Source organism: Pleurodeles waltl, chromosome 1_1, assembly GCF_031143425.1.
Source record: "Pleurodeles waltl isolate 20211129_DDA chromosome 1_1, aPleWal1.hap1.20221129, whole genome shotgun sequence".
In the NCBI taxonomy this organism is placed as follows: domain Eukaryota; kingdom Metazoa; phylum Chordata; class Amphibia; order Caudata; family Salamandridae; genus Pleurodeles; species Pleurodeles waltl.
The window spans coordinates 334951130-334975999 of record NC_090436.1 but is presented as its reverse complement, the minus strand read 5'-3'; the positions used below and the strand labels follow the sequence as shown (position 1 = coordinate 334975999).

General features: G+C 41.2%; 1 protein-coding gene across 5 annotated transcripts in view; it reads right to left on the bottom strand.

Annotated features, from left to right (window-relative positions):
* Positions 1–24870, bottom strand: part of KIF2A (kinesin family member 2A) — a 282224-nt gene that overhangs the window by 96150 nt on the left and 161204 nt on the right. For all 5 annotated transcript variants that reach the window (XM_069222597.1, XM_069222588.1, XM_069222608.1 and 2 more), the window contains exons 13-14: positions 4982–5124; positions 1675–1879 (exon numbers count right to left, since the gene is read on the bottom strand). In XM_069222597.1, coding sequence (XP_069078698.1) covers positions 1675–1879; positions 4982–5124 — 348 coding nt within the window. The remainder of the gene's footprint in view (positions 1–1674; positions 1880–4981; positions 5125–24870) is intronic.

Below are 24870 nucleotides of genomic sequence, written 5' to 3'. Positions count from 1 at the left end.
GGTAGTTGGTAGGTTTTCAGGGGCACCTCTAAGGTGCCCCCTGGGTGCATGCATTAATACATCCATCAATGGTATCAGTGAGGGTTTATTAATATGAGATGTTTGATACCAAACATGCCTATTTTCAGTGAAGCCATCATGTAGCTGGGTAACTCTTAGTGATCAATGTCCAGCACAAGAACTTACATTGACATCCTTGTTCACTTACTATGTCTAAGAATTGACAAAGACACAGCAGGACAAAATCTGCTCTTGCAGATATGTCCTCACATGTAGTATAATGCACCCTTGCCTGTAGGGGTGACTTACATATATTGCATGAAGTGTTTAGGGGGCATGGCACACAGACTGTGTGCCATGTTGTGTTTCGACTATTAGTTGGTCCAAGACACTCAGTCTGCAATGGCAGTCTGCATCTGAGGAGTCCCTGAGGGTGGCATAATACATGCTGCAGCAGTTGGAGACCCTCTTTGGTACCCATGCCCTAGGTACCAGGGGTACCATTTACTAAGATCTTATAGAAGAGAGGGGGGGCGGGGGCAAGGTATTGGGGAACAACTGCACAGCTTTAAGGAAAGCGATCTGGCACAGGGGGCCTGGAAGTGTACTTTCAGTCACAATTGCAAATACCAGACAAAAGTGGGGGTGACTATGTCAAAAATGGGCACTTTCCTACAGTTTATTAATTGTATTTTTTTATAAAGAAATGCAGTAAGTTGCTGAAAGAATTCATGAGCACTATTTTAATGCAAAACAATGAGGATAGTGATAAAGAGAAAATATGCCGTCACAAAATATGCATGTCTCTAATCACAATTGAAATGTCAGCAGTAAAAAAAAAGATACTCATAGGCAAGAAAATAAACTTTTCAAGGGAATCAAAAAATAATTGATTTATTTCAGACTTCAAATTGGCTAGATTGTAAATGAAACTATTTTTGGTGAAGAGCTTCAGACAAGTCCATCACAGTAGAAAAGAACCAGCCACGTTTTCAAGGTATCCAAAGTTAAGATAATCAGGAATAGAAATAGCACAAAACGTACTATTTCTATATTATATATTTATACTATATTCTCTGGTGAAAATCAATATCTAGCAATCTTTAAACTAGGGGTCTCCAACCATTTCTATAATAAGAGGCATTTTTTTTTCAATGACAATCATTGAGAGCTACTATTATTAGTTTTGTAATAGTGACCACATCAGGCAAGATGATCACTCTATGCAAGATAACCTGCAGTGATCAACTGCGTGCATCAGGAGGGCTGCCAGCAGTAATGTAAAAAAAGCATTGTCAATTTGGAATGGCTGTACGTGAGTAATACTTAATATCCATAGATGCAATGCCACAGCATCAATGTAACACTGGTAGTAATAAGCCTCTTGATTGCCACATGATTTATCATTCAAATATCTGCTTTAAATATATTTTGGGAACAACCATTTTTCTTCAACTATCGGCTCATGAGTTCTGAAAATACACATATTTTTGTCTCAAGTGCACAATTATTAATTTTGATTTCCATATGTTAATTCAACCAAGAAAAAGCTTCAAATTTAGTAGGCTGGGCTGCACACAGGACAGCTACTTACAGGGTGCTCACAAGCTACTTGTTGGAGAACCCTGCCATAAATTCAAAATATGTGATGAAATAAACAGTGGCTCCAGGTACCTTAAGGGCTAAAAGACTTTTGTTGATTTCAGCACCTTCAAGTCGCGTTTGCCTATCTGCACTGGAGGTATCCGCTCCTCTTTCATTGCCAGCCAAGTCAATTAGGGAAAACTTTCCATGCATTTTTCCTTTCCTCCGCAGAATGATTTGAAACACAGCATGGCTTCGAGACGAGTGTGCATTTGCAGATGTCTGACCAGATGTTCTGATGAGAGATGAAAAAAAACATGTTATTGAATGGGTTAGTGAAAATAAGAACCTTTGTGTATATACAATGCAGAATGCTGTGATGAACTTTGAAGATCATACTCAATCAGAAATCATTTCAAGGATTCTTAAATGACACTGGAAACTCCACCCACATGATTATTAATTTTTCACTATGTGACACGTTTTAAAAAATCTGTGCTACTTGTTTAGCCACAATAGGTCAAGGAATTGAGCAGTTCTGAAGAAGAAACATTTAATTACTTACTTGTAATTGTAGTTCTCAATGATGGGTATCTTTTCAAATTCATAAATACTATCTCTGCTTATGTGGAAAATCTGGAACCCTTCACAAACATAAATAGCCTCCCCCATAAAATTTCTCCTCTACAGATAGATTTCCTTACTTTTTAATACTGCAAATTCAAAATTAAAACCTCTTTTTGAAAGGTTTAAGCCTCTGAAAGGGTTGAATTTCCTCCACCATGACAACACAATTAATGATTATAGGTTCTGGTGCAAGATTATTCCTTTGCCAATGAATAGAAGATCTGGCTAGCAAGACAATCTTCTTCTTCTGAGAGATAAAATGGCTTTGAAAATCTCCAATAACAAGTCCACTACTGACCTTTCTATTAATTAAAAAAATAATAATGGTTGAGTGTTGCACACCATTATGTGAAAACAATCACCACCACTTTTTCTACATAGTTTTCTTGAGCTTTAATGAACATGACCTTTAGCTTACAGCCATAATCTAACAAATGTTTTGTAGATACTTATGATCTACAGTTCTGTATTTTGTTTTTCAAACTCAACTTAATGTATTTTTATGCTCCCATATCCTCCTCACAAGCCAACACAACATTTTTGTCATTTCTGCAAAACAAAACAAAACAAAAAAACTAGTCAGCCTAACTATAATTTTCTTTAATTAACCTATAAAACTCTTTCAACTCCAGTCCCACAACTCCAATCGTTCAAAGTGACATTCCCAACCCCACTGTTCTGCTCTATGTCTTCCTTGCTAGTCACCAAACGTTTCTCATTTATTTTGGTTTTCACTTAAAACACACAGTTCTGTGACTTTTTGAGACCCCGTAAGATCTGATTCACTTACAATAAATGTCTCCTACCTCCAGATGTTAGGGAATCAAGTCCACTACTATACTGTCTGCATCATTCTCATTTTGTAATTTTCATATTGAACACACCCTTTAACATTAGAAATATTTGTGATAATGCATAAGAGATTAACAAAAATCAAATTATCAAAACGGTGTATATTTATTTTGACCATTGCTCTCTGAGTATGGTATCTGTTCTTGGTTTTTTTCATTGCTAGTAAAAAGTTTTACTGTATTACCTGTGGTGTTCATAGTGACAAAAGATCTATACAAATTTTTTGCCATAGTCCACTGTGTCGTTACGAGATGGATGTGTCTATGACATCTGTTTGTTCAATCTGGACACATATATTAGCCACTACTACAGAAAGATCATGAGTGATCAACCAAGGCCAAGTTGCCCAAATATCCATTTAGATGCGTGTTCAGGTAGTATACAATCACTGGGTTATTGTAAATCATGTGATGTGGACTTATGGTGGAAATAATTAACTTCATAGCATGATGAACAGACTTCAGTTGCAATTCAATCAACATGCTCCAGATTAAGTTACATCATGGAAAGGACTGAAGAGCTGCTTCTGAAAGTTTCAACTGTTATCCCACTGTACTGGGCAGGGGTATCCCTGGTCCCCTAGGAACTACAGCACATGTCCCATATGTAGGCATTCATAAAAACTGAAATCTGGTAAGCTGCTAGATCAGACGCTGTAGAAAGAAAAAATGAGAAAAAACTGTTCTCCTTGGAAATATACACTTGTGCTTTGTTTATATCTATCACTGGCTATAAGCCTGTAGTCTGTAGCAGCACTGTAGATTTGTTGTGACTGATATAAAGATTCGAATCATATAAAACACTGTAGGTTACCTGAAAATTCCAAAACGCAATCATCAAGATAAGAAGAGAGAAAAACCCATTATCTCTGAGGTGCAAAGACACTATCAATATGGACGAGGATTATCTTGGTGCAAACTCAGGCTAAACGTCAAGTCCCTGAAAATCAAGTGTTTGCAGTTCACTATGACCTCAGACATATTTCTTTTTCACATGGTCAAACAATCTGTGGCGGTTCTGTCTCAAATCAAACTGTGAGAAAATTTGACAAAAAGTAAGCATTATAAATGTTTTGATCTTTACCCATTTGTTGCTATTTTTTTTATTGTACTGTGGACTGATCGTACCTTTCTGGCGCTCGGGTAGAGCCTTCGATTCTTGCTTTACATATATGAGAAGTTATCAAAGCATTTGTCCACTTGTTACTTTTTTTATCTTGTCAAGTGTTTTGTCAGCAAGCACAGAGAATCACTTTCTTTCTGAAGCATGGGCAAAAAAAATAAAACATGGACTTGCTATAGGTATCCTATTTCATAGTGAAACAAAAAATCAGTTTGTCCTTTCTGTGAGGATGCAACATCAGTTTTCCTAATGTCCTTTTACATTTGAATAGTGGCATTAAAAAGTGCTGACACATTTTAACATTTGAGAAAGTACTTTGTAGGGTTAAATTGGATAAATAAAAAAGAAATAAAATGTGCCTTTAGTAATGTAAAACAAAAAACAAAATCTCTGCAGAGCAAATGAGGATCTCACACATAGGTAGAGATACCTAGTATATGTGAATATCAATAAACCTCCATTGACTAAGCAGCCTGGTAAACATACAAACAATCCCTACCGCTAACCCAACTTCACGTTTATAATGGGCATTGGTTTTGACAATTTGAAATTTTCGACTTTATAGAGCTTGCAATGAATGTACAGTATAAAAGAAAATTGAAGCACGTACATAATTCAAAGTTACAGCCTTTCCTTGTCCAGGTAATGCATTTTCATGTTCATGGTTTCAAACTACATTATCACTGATCCTTCACACTCTTGTTTCATCGCTCCATTCTCTAGTCAGGCACACAAACAATGTTTTATGACTCCAATAAAACAAATATGCAAAAAGACTAAATAAAGTAAGATATACCTGCAGCTGTTTCCTATTTCAATAAGCTTCAATACATCTTCAACACATTTCACTTCCCGTTCCTGCAATCCTACCACCTGGACTTGCTGTTTGCCATCCTCCAGCACTCTTAGCTTGGTCTTCCGGTTCAACAAGTCGAAAACCTTGAATCAGTATTTTAAAAATGGTTATAAATAACAGAAAATACATAAATATATTTACTGCATACTAAAGTGAATGAAAGTGCTAAAAAAATAAAAAAATAAAAAGAAACCTTGCTGAAAGCAAGCCTTGAAAACACACAATGTCATTTTCATGTAAACCTCGAGAAACCAAATACTTTAATTAGTAAAGTGGGTTAAAAATAATTTCAATGAGTTTGGGGCATTCACATTAACTGTGCATTTCTATATTCAGGATGAGGAGACTATGTAACAGTTGACCCAGCAAGCCATGCAACCCCTAATTGATAGCCATCAATAAAATCATTAAGTTCTTGAGTGTTTGACTGCAGAGCAAGTATGTAGCAGACAGCAGTTCCAAACCAAAAAGGGTGGATGGGTAAAGACAGCAGTCCAAGCTACAGATGCTGCTATAAGCAGGAGAATCAGTTCAGGTGTGGAGACCCCCCCTGTTGAAGCACCTCAGTAAAGACATTAGTCTTAACGAACAAGTTAATTACCTCCGGTAACGCCTTATGTGGTAGACACAATATCTAGTGGGAGACTCCTTACTCTAGAATTTCCCTGAGGCATCAGTCTGGATCTGGAGATTTTTCTTGCGCAGTACCCCAGTTGCCGTTAGGTGGCATAGATCGGCTCTGCATCCATCGCCTGCATCATCCGCACAGGATATAACGCCACAGGACCTATATTGGTGCCACCCTGGCATATTGACATCAGTTTCTTTTCACAACTTTCCAAGCCAGAAGCACAGAGCCACGATAAACACTGACCACTGTTGCGTCAAAACTAGGTCCCTGAAAGGGGAACCCCTGTACCTAGAAATCAGTTCGCAGAGGATAAGTGAGTCGGTAAGGAATCTGCAACTAGATATTGTCTGTAACTGATAAGGAGTTATCGAAGGTAAGCAACTTGCTCATCTGATAGAGACAACTAGTTGCAGATTCCTTACCTTAGAATATATACCATCCCTGGAGGTGGGGCTGCAAACTTAGATCACGTTAGAAAGTCTTGCAGGGATGAACGAGCCAAGTGCACATCCCTACGGAGATGACTGTCCGGGCAGTAGTGTTTGGTATACGTGTGCAGAGAGGACCACGTTCCAGTCTGACAGATGTCAAGAACTGGATCTCTGCATGATAACGCAGTGGTCGCAGCTTTAGCTCTGGTAGAATGAGCATGCAAGCCCCCAGGAAGTTACTTCTCAGCCAGAGTATAGCACATTTTAACGCAAAGTACAAACCATCTGGAGATGGTTCTCTTCTGCACTGCCTGACCTTTCTTCGCACCGAGATAACCAACAAAGAATTGATCATCCACACGGAACTCTGGTACGATCAAGGTTGAACGCCAAAGCTCTTTGTAGGTCCAGGAAGTGGAATCTCTCCTCATCCTTAGAAAGATGCTGGGGGTTCACACAAAGTACACAAGGCGACAGCTTGGCCTACATTGAAGGACGTAACCACTTTTATAAGAAAAGAGGTCCTAGTGCAAAGCACCACTTTGTCAGGATAGATGGAAGGGTAGGGCGGCATAGATGACAATGCCTGCAGCTCGCTCCCCCAGGTGGCAGATGTAATGGCCACAAGGAGGGCTGTCTTCAAAATGGGTATCCTGAGAGGATTATTGTGGAGAGGCTAGAAAGGAGCGCACATCAAACATGTCAAAAACAAATTTAAATCCCACTGAGGCATAATGAATGGGGATGGAGGAAACATATGAGTAAGACCTTTAAGGAAACCTATTTACAATAGGAGACTTAAACAGGGAAGGTTGATCAGGCAACTGCAAAAATGCATCAATGGCAGACAGATAACCTTTGAGAGTACCCATGGCAGGGTCCTGCTGGGCCAAAGAAAGGATAAACAACAGGACCTCAGAGAGAGGGGAGAAAGGATGTCAGACTTGTCTGTGCACCCTGCCACAAATTTCTTCTGACAGGTGTATACTGTTTAGGTGGAGGGACGCTTGGCTGCCAAGATTACTTTACAGACTTTGGTCGGAAGGTCAAAAGCTGTCAACTGCCGCCGCTCATCTCCATGCAAATAGGCAGAGATTGGACAGGTTTGGGTGGAGAACAAAAATGAAACACCCAATTCTAACCCAATTGGCAAGGACTTTAACATCCCTGTAAGTACCAAGTAAATGGTACATCTGGTACCTAGGACATGGGAACTAAAGAGGGCCCTCCTACGGACTGCAGCATGTATTATGCCACACTAAGGAACTCACACAAAACCACATGCAGGCTGCCATCACAGAATGTGTGAAATGGTACAAACCATTTCATAACAAGACATTGCACATAACCTGTGTGCAATGTCCAAATGCACTGCATGTATTATATGTAAGACACCCCTACAGCAGGCCTGAAGAGCCCTAAAGAAGGATGCATTATAATCCATGTAAGGGTTTATCTGCATGAGCAGATATGCCCCTGTGATGTCTAGTCCTATTGCTAGATATTGCAAGTGAACAGGGAAGCCATCTTAAGGTAAGTACTTGGCAATCGTCATTACAAAATACCCTACTACATAATGGCTTTACTGAAACCTATGGTGTTTGGTACCTTTTCCTAATAAATCCATACTGGTGCCCCCTGAAACCCACTAGCCCTCTACTGTGCTGGCTGATTGGTATTTACCAGCCTGAGGAATGTGTTGTCACCTCCTCCACCAGGATGGCTAGTAAACCAGCATACCAACGTCAGAAGGTTCAAAGTCTCTGCTACTTTTGATATGTGACCCTGGCTTTCCCCAGACCTAGGGAATGTCACCCTCTGCCCTGAGGCCCACTTGGCACCAGGACAGGCAGGAAACAAAATAGTTTCTTACCTGTAGGTGTAGTTTTGCAGCTTGAAGAATTTTCTGTATTCACATGCTGTGCATTATTCCATCATCTAGTGGTTGGGACTGGAATTTTCCAAAAGTAGTAGTAGTACTTTTTCTATTTTTTTTCTTCGTGTTGATGACCTCCACCATTTGGTGCCTAGATCCCACTCCTGTGATGTCATCTGCCGCTCCCTAATCGTTTCTGTTTGTCGCCATCTTCAGATTTATTTTTTTTGGCTTCATCTTCTGGGGCAGTGGGTGGGTCCCTTGTGAATCCAGAAAAATCTTCAAATTGCAAAGCTACACGTACAGTTAAGAAACTATTTTGTTTTGCAGCGTGAACCTTTTCTGGATTCACATGCTGTGCATTGATTTTGTAGCAGTATTCTACTGTTGAAGAGGTTGGGATGAAGATGAGCTTAAATTGGTGAATATATGTTTCAAAACCTTTAGTCCAACTTCAGCTTCTTTATTCATTTGAATGTCTATGCAGTACTGTTTTGGGAAAGTATGAACAGATGACCAAGTTGCTGCCAAACAATATCGTGGAATGCAATGTTTGCTAGGAAAGCTACTGTTGCGCCTTTTGTACATGTTGAATGTGCCTCTCGGGTTACAAGTTAAAGATCCTCCTGCATATGAATGGCACAATTTTGTTTGAGAAATTCGTTTTGCAATAGTTCCTTTTAAGACAGGACTGCAAATGAAATAAACAATTGTTTGAAACAACTGTTTTGTTTTCCCGATTGCCTTAGCTCTGTCTATGTAATTCATGATTGACCTTCTTGCATCCAATGTTTATACTGCTCTCTCTGCATTTTTCTTTGGTTCTTGGAAACAACTTGGAATTTGAATTGATTAATATGAAAGCTTGATGTAATTTTAGGCAAAAATTGTGGATCTGGGCCCATGACAACTCTGTCATTGTGAATTTGCAAGTAAGGTTCTTGAATTGTGAGAGCTTGTAATTCACTTACTCTCCACAAGCATATCATTGCTACCAGAAAATATCTTTTACGTGTGACATTTTTAGAGGTGCTTTATGTAGAGGCTCAAATGGTTTCCCCATCAGTTATGTTAAAACCTTATTAAAGTTCCATGCTGGAGCAGGTGCCCTTCTGGGAGGTGCTATTCTTTTTGCTCCTTCTAACAATATTTTAACTACAGGTGAGGTAAAGAGACTCTTCCCTTGTGATTGCCACAATAGCTGCCAGATTAACTTTCCAGGAAGCGTTTGGTACCTTGCAATCTAAAAAGTGAGTGAGATACCTTACTACTGTATTCTCTTTTGTGTTTGGTTAAGCAGATCTCCTTTTATACACCTCTAATTGCATTTTTCCCATTCTGCTGTATAACATTTTCTTGTTAGCCGTATGGCTTCTCTGAGCACCGCCATCGTCTTTTCCAACACATGCAGCTAAGACTTAACTTCTCCGGTTCTGGATGTGGAGGTGGCCCTTTGTTTATTGTCAGCAACTCGTGTTTTGTTAGGTTCAGAAAATTTCCTTTGGCTATTTCTATCAGTTCCAAGAACCACATCTGTCTTGCTCACTCAGGTGCAATTAGAATTAGAGTCATTCTGTCCTGCTTGCATGTGTTGATCACTCGATCAGAGGTATTGGAGGAAAAGTGTATGCAAATATCCCTGACCAGCTTATCGACAGGGCATTCCCTAATGATTGGGGATGCAGATGTCTGGACATAAAGTTTTGTCATTTCACGTTTTCTACAGTTGCGAACAGATCTATGCCTAGTGTTACCCAACATTTGAATATCTGAGTACGGACTGATTGAGGGAGACTACTGAGAGGGGCCGGCCAGCGCACCATAAGGCACCACAAAGCCCAGCAGTCAGTGCGTCAGAAGGCCGATTGACATCATTGGGTGTGCCTGGAGGTGCAATTAAGGAATTTGCGGTCCAGCTTTCCCCTGAGGGAGAGAGCTGAGACGGGCCAGCGCACCATAAGGCACCCCAAAGCCCAGCAGACAGTGCGTCAGGAGGCCGCTTGACATTATCTGGTGCCCCCTGAGGTGCATTTAAGGAATCTGCGGTCCTGCTGCACGGGACATGCAGAGCGAAAGACCCGGCCCATCTGTGCCTGTCCACAGCCTTACAAGGCTGAGCTGGACCCACTCTCTTGGTCCTCGGGTCTGGGTGTTTTGTCTTGGGAGCTGTAAATGTCTAGGAGGCCTAAAGAAGTCAGCAGGGCCTAAGGCTGTGATAGTTTGCCAATATGGTTAGGCACAAGCCAGGGAATAATAAACTCAGAGCCAACGTGTGCCACTACAGACTCTTTTCTCGCACAGGCTATGGGAGTTATTTCAAAGGAAATTGACCTGGTGGAAAAGTGCCCATTCTTGGGAGCAGCTGGACTTAGTGAAGTAGTTGTACTATCAACTGGCATCGTGTACCGAAACATTGGCCCTGGTCTGTTTGTGATAAAGAGCAGGAACCCGTAGGAAGGTGTGGCTCTATTATTAGGGAGGTTCCGGGTCCAATGGAGACCCTTAAATCTCCAGCCACCGCAGCTCATTCTCCTGTGCCTTAACGGTAGAAGAGGTGCAGGAAGGCAGTAACTGAAAATGTGGGTTTATTTGTTTCACTTCGTCCAGAGAATATATCTCTCCCCTAGTGGAGGAGATTTTTGGGGGTGCATCCTGGAGTAAATTTCTAGTTGTTTTTAGTGACTTGCTGACACCTCTCAAGGATAAGTTGTATAGACTAGAGAGGGATGTTGGAAAAGTTATCAATCTGTCAGAAATTGTCTACCCAGCTATTGGCCCATATAGGTTTAGCAGAGTTTTGCAATTCGATGGGCATAGTAACAGGATGGTTCCACCAGACTCAGGTTATGTGGTTGCAGGTGTTCTGGGATGCCAGGGGATGAACTTGAATTAACAGCATCAAGCAATAGCATCATCTGTGGCCACCTCGGGCACAAGTTCAACACGAAATTTAGGTCCCTCGCTACAACTCTGATCGAAGAATGTTACTGAGACAATTGCTTAATTGGCTCCGGATTAAATGATTACAATAAGTTCACCGCCAGCTTGATGCCCATATCTAGCAGTTTTGGTCAATGTCTCACCAATAAAACAAGGACAGTACGAGTCTGCAGAGAATTTGAAGTTCATTGATTGGCTTCAAAACATCTGTTCCCACCAGAAAGAGCACAGCAACTTTGACTTGCTAGAAAAGTGGGGTGGGTTGGTCCATTAAGAAAACAAATTGGTGGTGACTGTGTTGTTATTAGTTTTGAGAGGCCAAGATTTGCAGGGGAAATACTAGCTGGGGCAGCTCCATGTTTTTCTGATGGAAATATCATCAGAAATTGCTTTTCCCTTTAGGGCTTTTCTATCGCCACCTGCAACCCTCAGTCAATCCACACCATGCTGTGAGGGAGCAGAGTCCGTTGAACTATAATAATTTTATCCACTGCTCTGTATCATTAGGTAATAAGTACCAGGCCCTTAGCACGCTGTCAGATAATGAATAACAAAGCTATTGTGGGCAGTTGCATAAAGGGACAGGGGCTGTTAATCAAGAAGGGTCTAAAAAGCCCATAACTGGCACCTGGTCTGTTGTGGGCCTCACAGTTTCAGTGGGGGATGGCAAAAGATACACAAATGCTAAGCACTAACTCTAGGAATGGGGTTACTATAGCCGAAGATGGGCACACCATTAAAGAGCAAATGACTGAGATCGGCCCAGAAGAAAATGAGGTTTGTTTACAGATTTGCAACTTGGAATGTGGGAGAGTTATCAAATAAGATAGGGTCTGAAGAATGGAATAACATAATTAAGGGCTTGGATATTATCTATGTCCCAGAGACTTGATGTGTAACTTTTTTTGACCTGCCCTTGTTGTCAGCTGGTTGCATATGGCATATCATCAGAGGGTGAGGCTCTTGATGGATAGGTGTCAATACACTCTTCTGGTGAATCTGTCTCCATGTCCCGACACTGACTATCAGTGAACCTTCATGTAACAATTCCATTGTTACCTTTTCTGGATCTTCTTCTTCGAAGAACTCCTGATCTAAATCTTTTTGTAGCTCTGATGTGGTTAGGCATTCTAGATCTTCAGTTTCCCCCACGCCACTATCTTCCTGTCTTGTTGACTTATTGAATTCTAAATTCTTTAAGAGATTTGTCAAAGTCCTTTTTTTCTGCAAAATTGCTGCCATTTCGTCTTCCAGCCTTTTCTTCCTTCTTTCGGCAGCATTTTTCTTGACCACCAATGTAGTTTTTCTTTTCAAAGTCGAAACGCCCTTCTAAAGAGTTTCGTTCAATGGCTTTTTCAGCGTTTCTCCCCTCCTTTCTACCTTTGGCGAAGAAGCTTCTCCGCTTCAATCTTTTTCTCCTCTCCTTTTATCCGATCGTCTTTCAACATCTTCTCAGGAGTTCAACCACATGCAGTATCTCTTGTGACAGACCTAAGAAGAACTTTTGATTTGGTCTTGCTCTTAGAAAAGATTTTCTCGACACCGAGCCCACTTGTAAACTTTTGGGGGAGATGTTTTAGACTCCCCTCCACTCAGTTTTTTCATGATTACCTTTTTAGTTGTGATTTCTCTATGTCTATGATGGATAGTTCAACATCCGATCCCTCATCCTCGACGTCATTTACTTCCTCATCACTGAATAGTCCAAAACCTTCACGAGATGGTGAGAACTTCTGTCCCTGTGTGGCGTAGTGGGCCTGTCCCTGCTTATCCCTCGCTCTCAGAGTCTTCGGTTTGAAGTCTGCACATGCCTCGCAATCAATGGAGTTGTGGTCAACCGGTAAACACAAGTTGCACTCGATATTTTTCTTTATGTGCAAACTTATGATGAGATTTCAGGCAAAATTGAAATCGTCTTTTCTCCATATCAACCACAATCGGGAGCCCCCTGTTCGGGCATTCTCTAAGCGATTTTGACGTACCCGGTCGATATTTTTCCCTCTGTACTTCTCATTGGCAATTATCCTTCTTCTTTTCAACAAAAATCAAATTCTTTACTATCTTTAATTAGTTTTTCAGAGAGCCTTCAGCGATGCTTCCAGTCCCAATGGGCGAAAACAAAAAATATGAAAATGGTGATTAAAAGGCTGATGGGAGGGAGTTACATCACAGGAGGAGGATCCAGACACAAAATGGTGGAGGTCCCCTTTACACCAGAAGATTTGCCTGACTAAAAAGAGAAGAAGGACAAAGAAGAACCAAAGACACAAGAACTATGGAATGACTGAGAACATGGGCAAAACTCTGCCTGCCCCTGTCCCAACAATTGCAAAGGCTCGACCTGCAGCTGTGCTTCCGCCCAGAGCCGTGGAGGACTGCCAGCACTTTGCCTCCCAATCAACATCTCCAAGGTGATCCGTTTTCCTGCACCAGCAGGTACCACCTGCAACTGTCCGGTTCTCAGTTTTGATGACCACTGAGACAGCATCACGCCAGGAAGAATATCCAGAGTGTACAGGAGTGCAACCCAGTCGACCTAGCCTGTCTTGAATACACTGAGCCTGCCTGGAGCCTCCCTGCACCAGTTGACTGCTGCGTCGAGGTCATGTGCCTTTTTAGGCCTCACCCAATCTCGCACCCCCCTGGAGAGGGTGCACCAGATACAATCATAATGCGGTGAAGTTGCAGCTGCTCCACAACCAAATTAGCAGGTACAACCCTCGCCCACACTGCTTGTGCTGCTAACATCTTTGCTACAGGCCCACGATTGTTATAAAGCCATGCGGCTGCTATAGCTTCAACATAAACTGCCCTATTCACCACTGGCCTGGCACCAATACATTTACTCCTGACAAATCACTGTGTAATAAAGATGCAATATCCTTGTTTTGTAGGTTCTTTTATTGGAGAAACATCCCGTCCACCTGTACAGCTTCCCAGCATGTCCCAACTGCTTTCAGATTCAGAAAACATTCTACCTTCTCTCTCCCATGACATAAGTGTACTAAGCCACTATGAACTATACTAATGGTATTTACAAGATACCACACAGCTTCTTATTTTATAAACAAATAAAACATTTAAACTACAATTGGATACATCATTATATCACAATAGAATTAAAAAGCAAAAAACAAACAAACAACAAAACAATCTAAAATTCTACATTTTTATCTTTTAAACTCACAACTCTATTAAGATTCCAAACCCTCCCGTCTTCCACTTTTATGGCATTGTGGAAAAGTTTAGTAATTTTCAGTGGGCCCATGAACTTAGATTCATTCTTGGACAACACAGGTTTTTTTTTTAATCAAAACTAAATCACAGACATTAACATTTCCACTCTTTGTACCCTTGCGAGAATCATAATATTGTTTTCTCTTCTCAACACTTTTCTTCTCCTTCTCGTTGCCCCCACTCATTGTTTTCTATGACACTTCTTCACTTTTGCCCCAGTGTAACCAACCAGGAGACAGAGTTGTGTTAGGTTTTCTCCCTCTGAATATTTCAAATGCAACCTCCCTAGTAGAAAAAAACCAACAGGCTCTAAGAAACTTCTTCAAACTTTCCTTCCAACACCTTCCTGCACTTAACTCCAACTGGATACACTTGTTAAACCTTTCAATAGTGCCATTTCCCTCGGGTGGTACAGTGAACATTTGTTGTGAATGATTCCATACATACTAAGGAACTTCTCCAGCCCTAATGAGAGAAACTGGAGACCATTATCTGTCAGAATTGTTTTGGGTAGGCCCTCCTGATTAAACACCACTTAGAAACTCAGTTATTTTCCTTCTTTCTGTACTGGCAATGATACCTATCTCTGCCTATCTGGAATATAGATCAATTAATGTTAACAGAAAATGAGTACCCCCTTGGGAATGCACTGGTCCAACCACATCAATAGTGACCACATCCCATGGTCTGGAAGGAAAATCTCTTAAAGCCATAGGTGGAGCCCTCACTTTATGTATTTTGTCGCTATGACTGTATTCAACACAATCTCTGATTAATCTCTCTATGATCAAATCCATACCAGGCCACCAATAACTGAGTTGAGTTCTTGCCTTAGTCTTGCACATACACCTTGATGTCCCTCATGCCCTAGGTTCATAACTGTGTCCCTCAGCTCTACAGGCACAAGTCTTGTACCTCGCAATAGAATTCCACTATCATTAGAGATTTCATCTTTGACTTTCCAATAACTTGCTAGATGCTGATCTTTCTTCATTTCAAATTTCCATCCATTCTGCATAGCCTCATTTACCTGTTGCAAAACAGAATCATTTGCAACAGCTGCAACCCATTCTTCATGAGATATACAACCTTCTGTAATGCTAAAGATCTTCAAATCATCTTCATCTAGTTTCACTTCTTCTACAGAAGCAAGTCTTGACAGACAATCTGCAACATTATTACGCAGGCCTGGAACATAATACACATTAAATCAAAAATCCTGCAATCCTACTATCCACTTGCAAATGCAGATAGAAATAATATCAATATTTTTGTAAGTGAAAACCTCCACTAAAGGTTTGTGATCAGTGTAAACAACAAACTCTTTACCCCACAGAAAATTCTTAAGCTTTTTGACAGCCCAAAAGACACCCAACGCTTCTCTCTCTCAACAGTAGAAGACTTCTCTTCAGCTCCACGTAAAGATCTTGATATATACACACACACATTATATATATATATATATATATATATATATATATATATATATATATATATATATATGGAAAATGTCACTTACCCAGTGTACATCTGTTCGTGGCATTAGTCGCTGCAGATTCACATGCTGTGCACATCCCGCCATCTGGTGTTGGGCTCGGAGTGTTACAAGTTGTTTTTCTTAGAAGAAGTCTTTTCGAGTCACGAGACCGAGGGACTCCTCCCATTTCGACTCCATTGCGCATGGGCGTCGACTCCATCTTAGATTGTTTTCCCCGCAGAGGGTGAGGTAGGAGTTGTGTATGCTAGTAATAGTGCCCATGCAATGGAGTGAATGCGTATGTACATAATGAAGTTTAAAGTAATATATTTACAAATGTTTAAGATCTACTTCTAAACGGCTACCGGCAACCGGGGAGAAGGGTAGGCACATGTGAATCTGCAGCGACTCATGCCACGAACAGATGTACACTGGGTAAGTGACATTTTCCGTTCGATGGCATGTGTAGCTGCAGATACACATGCTGTGCATAGACTAGTAAGCAGTTATCTCCCCAAAAGCGGTGGTTCAGCCTGTAGGAGTTGAAGTAGTTTGAAATAATGTTCTTAGTACAGCTTGACCTACTGTTGCTTGTTGAGCAGTTAACACATCTACACAGTAGTGTTTGGTAAATGTATGAGGCGTAGACCATGTTGCTGCTTTACATATTTCGTTCATTGGAATATTTCCTAGAAAGGCCATGGTAGCACCTTTCTTTCTGGTTGAGTGTGCCTTTGGCGTAATAGGCAGTTCTCTTTTAGTTTTAAGATAGCAGGTTTGAATGCATTTAACTATCCATCTAGCAATGCCTTGGTTTTGAAATTGGATTTCCTGTATGAGGTTTTTGAAAGGCAATACATAGTTGTTTTGACTTTCGAATTAGTTTTGTTCTGTCAATGTAGTACATTAGTGCTCTTTTGATGTCTAATGTATGTAGTGCTCTTTCAGCTACAGAATCTGGCTGTGGGAAGAACACTGGTAATTCTACCGTTTGATTCAAGTGGAACGGTGAGATTACTTTTGGTAAAAATTTAGGATTTGTTCGTAGAACAACTTTATTTTTGTGTATTTGAATAAATGGTTCTTGAATGGTAAACGCTTGAATTTCACTTACTCTTCTTAGAGATGTGATGGCAATTAAAAATGCAACTTTCCACGTTAAGTATTGCATTTCACAAGAGTGCATGGGCTCAAAAGGTGGACCCATGAGTCGTGTTAAGACAATGTTGAGGTTCCATGAAGGAACTGGTGGCGTTCTTGGTATAATTCTCTTTAGGCCTTCCATAAACGCTTCTATGACTGGTATCCTAAATAATGAAGTTGAGTGCGTAATTTGCAGGTAAGCTGAAATTGCAGTAAGATGTATTTTTATGGAAGAGAAAGCTAGTTTTGCTTTTTGCAAATGTAGTAAGTATCCTACTATATCTTTTGTAGATGCGTGTAAGGGTTGAATTTGATTATTATGGCAGTAATAAACATATCTTTTCCACTTATTTGCATAGCAATGTCTAGTGGTAGGCTTTCTAGCCTGTTTTATGACCTCCATACATTCTTGTGTGAGGTGTAAGTGTCCGAATTCTAGGATTTCAGGAGCCAAATTGCTAGATTCAGCGATGCTGGATTTGGATGCCTGATCTGTTGTTTGTGTTGTGTTAACAGATCTGGTCTGTTTGGTAGTTTGACATGAGGTACTACTGACAGGTCTAGTAGTGTTGTGTACCAAGGTTGCCTTGCCCATGTTGGTGCTATTAGTATGAGTTTGAGTTTGTTTTGACTCAACTTGTTTACCAGATATGGAAGGAGTGGGAGAGGGGGAAAAGCGTACGCAAATATCCCTGACCAGTTCATTCATAGAGCATTGCCCTGAGACTGATGTTGTGGGTACCTGGATGCGAAGTTTTGGCATTTTGAGTTTTCCTTTGTTGCAAATAGAACTATTTGTGGTGTTCCCCAAATTTTGAAGTAAGTGTTCAGTATTTGGGGGTGAATCTCCCATTCGTGGATCTGTTGGTGATCCCGTGAGAGATTGTCTGCTAACTGATTCTGAATTCCTGGAATAAATTGTGCTATTAGGCGAATGTGGTTGTGAATCGCCCAATGCCATATTTTCTGTGTTAGGAGACACAACTGTGTTGAGTGTGTCCCTCCTTGTTTGTTTAGGTAATACATTGTTGTCATGTTGTCTGTTTTGACAAGAATGTATTTGTGGGTTATCATGGGTTGAAATGCTTTCAGCGCTAGAAATACCGCTAACAGTTCTAGGTGATTTATGTGAAACTGTTTTTGCTGTATGTTCCATTGTCCTTGGATGCTGTGTTGATTGAGGTGTGCTCCCCATCCTGTCATGGAAGCATCTGTTGTTATCACGTATTGTGGCACTGGGTCTTGGAAAGGCCGCCCTTGGTTTAAATTTATACTGTTCCACCACTGAAGCAAGATGTATGTTTGGCGGTCTATCAACTCCAGATCTAGAAGCTGACCCTGTGCTTGTGACCATTGTGATGCTAGGCACTGTTGTAAGGGCCGCATGTGTAACCTTGCATTTGGGACAATGGCTATGCATGAGGACATCATGCCTAGTAGTTTCATTATTATTTTGACTTGTACTCTTTGTTTTGGATACAAGGCCTGTATTACATTGTGAAATGTTTGTACTCTTTGTGGACTTGGAGTAGCAATCCCTTTTGCTGTGTTGATTGTTGCTCCTAAGTATTGCTGTGTTTGACACGGCTGCAGGTGTGACTTTGCGTAGTTGATTGAGAAACCTAGTTTGTGTAGGATTTCTATGACATATTTTGTGTGTTTTGAACACCGTTTTAGCGTATTGGTTTTGATTAACCAATCGTCTAGGTATGGGAACACATGTATTTGCTGCCTTTTGATATGTGCAGCTACTACTGCTAGGCATTTTGTAAAAACTCTTGGCGCAGTTGTTATTCCGAATGGCAACACTTTGAATGGTAATGTATCCCTTGGAATACAAACCTTAGGTACTTTCTGTGTGAAGGATGTATTGGTATATGGAAATATGCATCCTTTAGGTCTAGTGTTGTCATGTAGTCTTGTTGTTTGAGCAGAGGAATTACGTCTTGTAGAGTAACCATGTGAAAGTGGTCTGATTTGATGTAGGTATTTAATGTTCTGAGATCTAGTATCGGTCTCAGGCTCTTGTCTTTTTTGGGTATCAGCAAGTACAGTGAGTAAACTCCTGTGTTTAATTGTTCTTTTGGTACTAATTCTATTGCTTCTTCTGTAGCAATGCCTGAACTTCTAGTCCTAGAAGATCTATATGTTGTTTTGACATATTGTGTGTTTTCGGTGGGACGTTTGGAGGGAATTTGAGAAATTCTATGCAATAACCATGCTGGATAATTGCTAAGACCCAAGTGTCTGTTGTTATTTCCTCCCAATGTGTGTAAAACTTGGTTAGTCTACCCCCCACAGGTGTTATGTGTTGGGGATTTGTGACCTTGAAGTCACTGTTTGTTTTGAGGAGTTTTGGGACTTTGGAACTTTCCTCTGTTTCTTTGAAACTGTCCTCCTCTATATTGTCCCCGAAAACCTCCCCGCTGATACTGGCTCTGGTAAGTGGGCTTTGTTTGTGAGGTTGTGGCTTCTGTGGTTTGCCCTCGAAACCCCCCTTGAAATTGTGTTGTTTAAAATGTGCCTCTGCTCTGCGGGGAGTAGAGTGCGCCCATGGCTTTGGCCGTGTCAGTGTCTTTTTTAAGTTTTTCTATTGCAGTGTCCACCTCCGGCCCAAACAACTGCTGTCCGTTGAATGGCATATTCAGCACAGCTTGCTGTATCTCTGGTTTAAATCCTGATGTACGCAGCCATGCATGCCTACTTATTGTTACTGCTGTGTTGACAGTTCTAGCAGCTGTGTCTGCAGCATCCATTGCTGATCGAATTTGATTATTCGAGATATTTTGTCCCTCTTCTACCACTTGCTGCGCTCTTTTTTGGAACTCTTTTGGTAAGTGTTCAATAAGGTGTTGCATCTCGTCCCAATGGGCCCTATCATATCTGGCTAGCAAAGCTTGCGAATTTGCAATACGCCACTGGTTTGCTGCCTGTGCCGCCACCCTTTTGCCTGCTGCGTCGAATTTTCTACTCTCTTTAACTGGAGGTGGCGCGTCTCCTGAAGTATGAGAGTTGGCTCTTTTGTGCGCTGCTCCGACTACAACAGAGTCTGGTGATAGCTGTTGTGTGATGTACACTGGGTCTGTTGGTGGCGGTTTATATTTTTTATCTACTCTTGGAGTAATGGCTCTCCCTTTGACAGGCTCCTCAAACACTTGTTTGGAGTGTTTTAGCATTCCGGGCAACATCGTCAGACTTTGATATTGACTGTGCGTAGACGACAGTGTATTAAAAAGGAAGTCGTCTTCAATGGGTTCTGAGTGAAGGCTGACATTGTGAAATGCTGCTGCCCTTGATACCACTTGAACGTAGCCTGTACTATCCTCTGGTGGCGAGGGTCTCGCTGGATAGCATTGAGGACTATTATCTGACACTGGTGCGTCGTAAAGGTCCCATGCGTCAGGGTCATCTTGACTCATCCCCGTATGTGTTGGGGATTGCATCATTGGTGGAGTGGCTACCGGTGATAGTTGTGGAGAGTGATGTGGGGATGGTGGTGGTGTTACTTGTTTAGCCACTTTTGCTTGTGGCTGTTTGTCCTTGTCTTGGAAGGCAAGTTTTCGTTTCATTCTGATTGGAGGAAGAGTGCTGATCTTCCCTGTATCTTTCTGAATAAAGAGCCGCCTTTGCATGTGATCTGGCTCTATTGTCTCTAATTCTTGTTCAAATCTGTGTGTCTTCATTTGTGAGGACAGTCCTTGTTCCTCTGAATAGGAACTAATTTTCGGTTCGGAGGCCGGATGTTTCGGTACCGAAACCTTTTCGGCTGCTTTTTTCGGCTCCGACGAAATCTTTTTTGCTTTCGGCGTAGTACCCTCTCGGTGCCGACCCATTTCGGTGCCGCTGTCTCGATGCCGAATCTTTTCGGAGCCACTCTCTCGGGCCCGAGATTGCTGCGTGCCTGTATCTCGACCGGAGTCGGATGACTTCGACACCAGCTCGCCCTTTTTCGGTGCCGCTGGACGGTCACCTATTTTTCGGGTTAAGCCATGGCCTGTTGGTGGTGGCGTCCCCTGGGCTTTGGCAGTCTTTTCGTGAGTTCTTTGTTTCGACGTCTTACTCGCGGTTTTCGGCGTTTCTTCGGGATCGATCTCCTCCGAGTCCGAATCCTGGATGGAGAATGTTTCTTCCTCCTCCTCGAAACGCCCTTGTCCTGTCGGCGCCGACGCCATTTGCAGTCTTCTTGCTCTTTGGTCCCTGAGTGTCTTCCTGGACCGAAACGCTCGACAGGCCTCACAAGTATCCTCCTTGTGTTCTGGTGACAAACACAAGTTACAGACCAGGTGTTGATCTGTATATGGATACTTGTTATGGCATTTTGGACAGAAGCGGAATGGGGTCCGTTCCATCAGCCTTGAAGAGACACGTGGCCGGGCCGACCAGGCCCCGACGGGGATCGAAAAAAAAAACAAAGGGCCACCGGAGCTCTTCTTAATTCGGTGTCGATCTGTTGTAACTAACCTGATACCGAACGCAAACAATACCAACGATTTTTCCGAGATTCTAACTAACTTTCCGACCCGAAACATGGAGCGAAAAGGAACACGTCCGAACCCGATGGCGGAAAAAAAACAATCTAAGATGGAGTCGACGCCCATGCGCAATGGAGTCGAAATGGGAGGAGTCCCTCGGTCTCGTGACTCGAAAAGACTTCTTCGAAGAAAAACAACTTGTAACACTCCGAGCCCAACACCAGATGGCGGGATGTGCACAGCATGTGTATCTGCAGCTACACATGCCATGGAACATATATATATATACATACATACATACATACATACACACACACCACACACACAGGTCAAAGGTGATCATTCTTTTCATCTTTCTGCAATAGCATAAAACCCAACCCTTTAGTACTGGCGTCTCATCACAAAATCTTTTTTAGGATCAAAATATTTCGGAGATTCAACACTTTACAATTCTTGCTTAATATTTGTAAATTCAAAATCACACTCTTTGTTCCACACAAATTCAACCTTTTTCTTGAGTAGCTTCCTCTTTTCAACAGATTTTGCAGCTAAATTAGGTAAGAATTTTGTGTGAAATTCCATCATTCTTAAGTATGAAAGTAAATCAGCCATCGATTCTGGTGCGTGCAACTCTAAATTCTAAAATGCTCTCAATTCATTATTTCTTTTTGAAAAAATTCCCTCATCGCTTATTCTATGACCCAAATATTCTATTTCACTCTGGCCAAAAGAGCATTTGCTGGCGTTTAGAGTTAATCCACTATCCCTAAGTGTACTTAAGACTTCTCTACCATCATGTATCTGCTTGGTATCACCATAAATCAGAAAATTACCCTGGAAGCACTTGACTCCAGACATGCTTCCGAACAACTTACACATGACATGTTGGAAAACGGCAGCTGCAGATACTAGACCAAACGGCATATGCACATAATGATAGGTACCATAAGGAGTCCCAAATGTAGTATAGTTCTTAGAATCAGGATGCAACCTGATCTGGTGATAAGCAGCAGTTAAATCTAGGGTGGTGAAACACTTCGCACTGTCCAATAAGATAACCATTTCTGCAATATTAGGCAGAGGAAAATGGTCACTTATCATACTTTTGTTGAGAGGTTTCAAATCAACACAGACAAATCTTGCCCGACTGTTTACGCGCAACTACAATCGGTACCACGCACTCTGAACATTCCACAGGTTCAATAACTCCCATCTCACATAACTTCTTAATCTCAGCCTCAAGAGAATCTCACACCGATTAAGGAACGGGGCAAACATTTGCTACCATTGGTATTGCTGCATGTCTAAAATTAATTTGATGTACATATCCTTTCAGGCACCCCATGTTTCCACTAGATACCTCAGGAAACTCTTTTCACAACTCTGAGTAGTCATGTTGTAGAATCTTACATTCATGTACACTAGTTAACTCTTGCACATACTCCTCCTTGAGCATTACAGGTGTGGGTGAATTGGGATCAAGAATGATTCTTAGCTCTTTCTGATGAGGCCAACCTATTACACTATCTCCCTTCACATGGACATAAACTTTACCACAAACAGACTTATTCTTGAACAACAATTCTGACTCAAAGTAACTTTTAAAATCTATTGTTTGTCCACCATTGGCCTCAGGAATTACATCAGGATCCTTCAACTCCATCTTGTGACTAAGATCGTTGTCATACACTTCATTTGATATCAGGGTGAGCCAAGCTCCAGAATCAAACAACATCTCGACTTCCAAACCACCCAATGTAACTTGTTCTTTGGGATGACTCTTAGATTCACGTCTAGAAACTGACAAAATGCAATCATCTACTGATTAAACAAGATCTTCCTTGGAATTCATTGATGATTTACAACACTTCACAAAGTGCCCCTTCTTGTTGAAGACTTTACGTGTCACATCAAAGCAGGACAATACTTGAATGATGCAAAATGTCCCGAATTTCCACACCTGTAACACACACCATTCCTTGTCTGAACAGGTTGATTCTGTTTGTTTTTATTTTTACCACTATCTTTACTTTTATTTTTTTACCCCCACCTCACTCACAGTTGAACTTTTATTTCTTTCTAACTCTTCTACGCATGCTAGAGTGTGCTCTACACTTTTTGCAATAGAGATTACTTCATGTAGAGACAAATTGTCTTTGGTCCACAACTCATGCCTTATTTTGTCACTACAACAATTTAGCATAAATTGATGCCTAATCCGTACTTCTATAGCAGGACCAAAATTACAGGTAGAAGCTAATTTCCTCAATTATGTAACATATTTTTCTGCACTCTCCTCTGGTTTTTGTCCCATCATCCTGAAGTGATACCGCTCAAGTATGGTGTTGACTTTAGGAAGGTAATGCAAATCCAAATATTTTAAAATATATATCACATTCATTTAGATCAGTGGCATAATCTCCAACATCTAGAAGATTTTCAAAAACCTCCTGACCTTAACTACCAAGACAATGCAATAATAGTGAAGATTTCCTTTCACTAGAAAGATTTGTGTCACAAACTCTTATATAATGTAAAAATGTATTTTTCCATTTTCCCCACCTAACTAGATGATCACCAGGAGTGGTGAGGAAAAAAGGAGGTGGTGTAACATTCTACATATCCAGTAATGGAGACGTTTCCTAGCCTCAACTACGTAACACTGTACAGTGTACTAGTTGCAAATGCCTGTTGCAAACTAACAGAGAAGGTGATATCCGCTAAATTGAACGTATATACATGAGTGTGTGTATCACTGTTTTAACTGGATAAATACGGCCGTGCTTATTGCCGAACAAAATTAAGACAGATTTGCCAAGCTTTGTAGTTGCTAAGCAACTGAGATGTGGGTGCTCACACGGAGAAATGTATGCTTAGTGTTGCAGTTGCCGAGCAACTGTGACGTTGAATGTCCACTTACGGAGGGACGTTCATTGTTGCAGTTCCTGGCTCCCCAATTGCTAAGCAACAACGCTACATTTCATTGTTACAGTTGCCACGCAACTGACGTTGAACTTCCACTTACAGAGGGACGTTGTGGTCGCTTGGTTCCCCTGTTGCGAAGCAACAAAGCTGCAGTTCGTCCTTGTCGAATGACGAGTCTGATAAAAAGGAAGTCTTGAGCGTGTCTCGAGTTTAACAGTAAGCTTTTGAAGATGAGTCAAAAAAATCTGCTTAAAGTCATGAGAAAATGTAGTTTCTAAAAGTTTATCGACACAAGCTTACTTGATTGATGATGTGTAGGGAAGTACGCTCCAATCTTCAAATCGTAGTCTGTTAGGATGAATGGGAATAGAGTTGATTTCAAACCATCAATATGATAAGATGGCGATGTTGAGATGTTCCTGTCGTTGCCAGTGTAATAAAGATGCAATATTCTTGTAGTTTTGTAAGTTCTTTTATTGGAGAAACATCCCATCCACTAGTACAGCTTCCCAGCATCTCACAAATGCTTTCAGACTCAGAAAACATTCTAGAGGCTGAAATGCACTTACCATTCTATTTTCTCTCTCCCATGACATAAGTCTACTAAACCACTATGACCTAGACTAATGTTATTTACAAGATACAACACACTGGCTTACAGAACTAGCCTCATATTTCTCTGCCACACCGCTGGCTG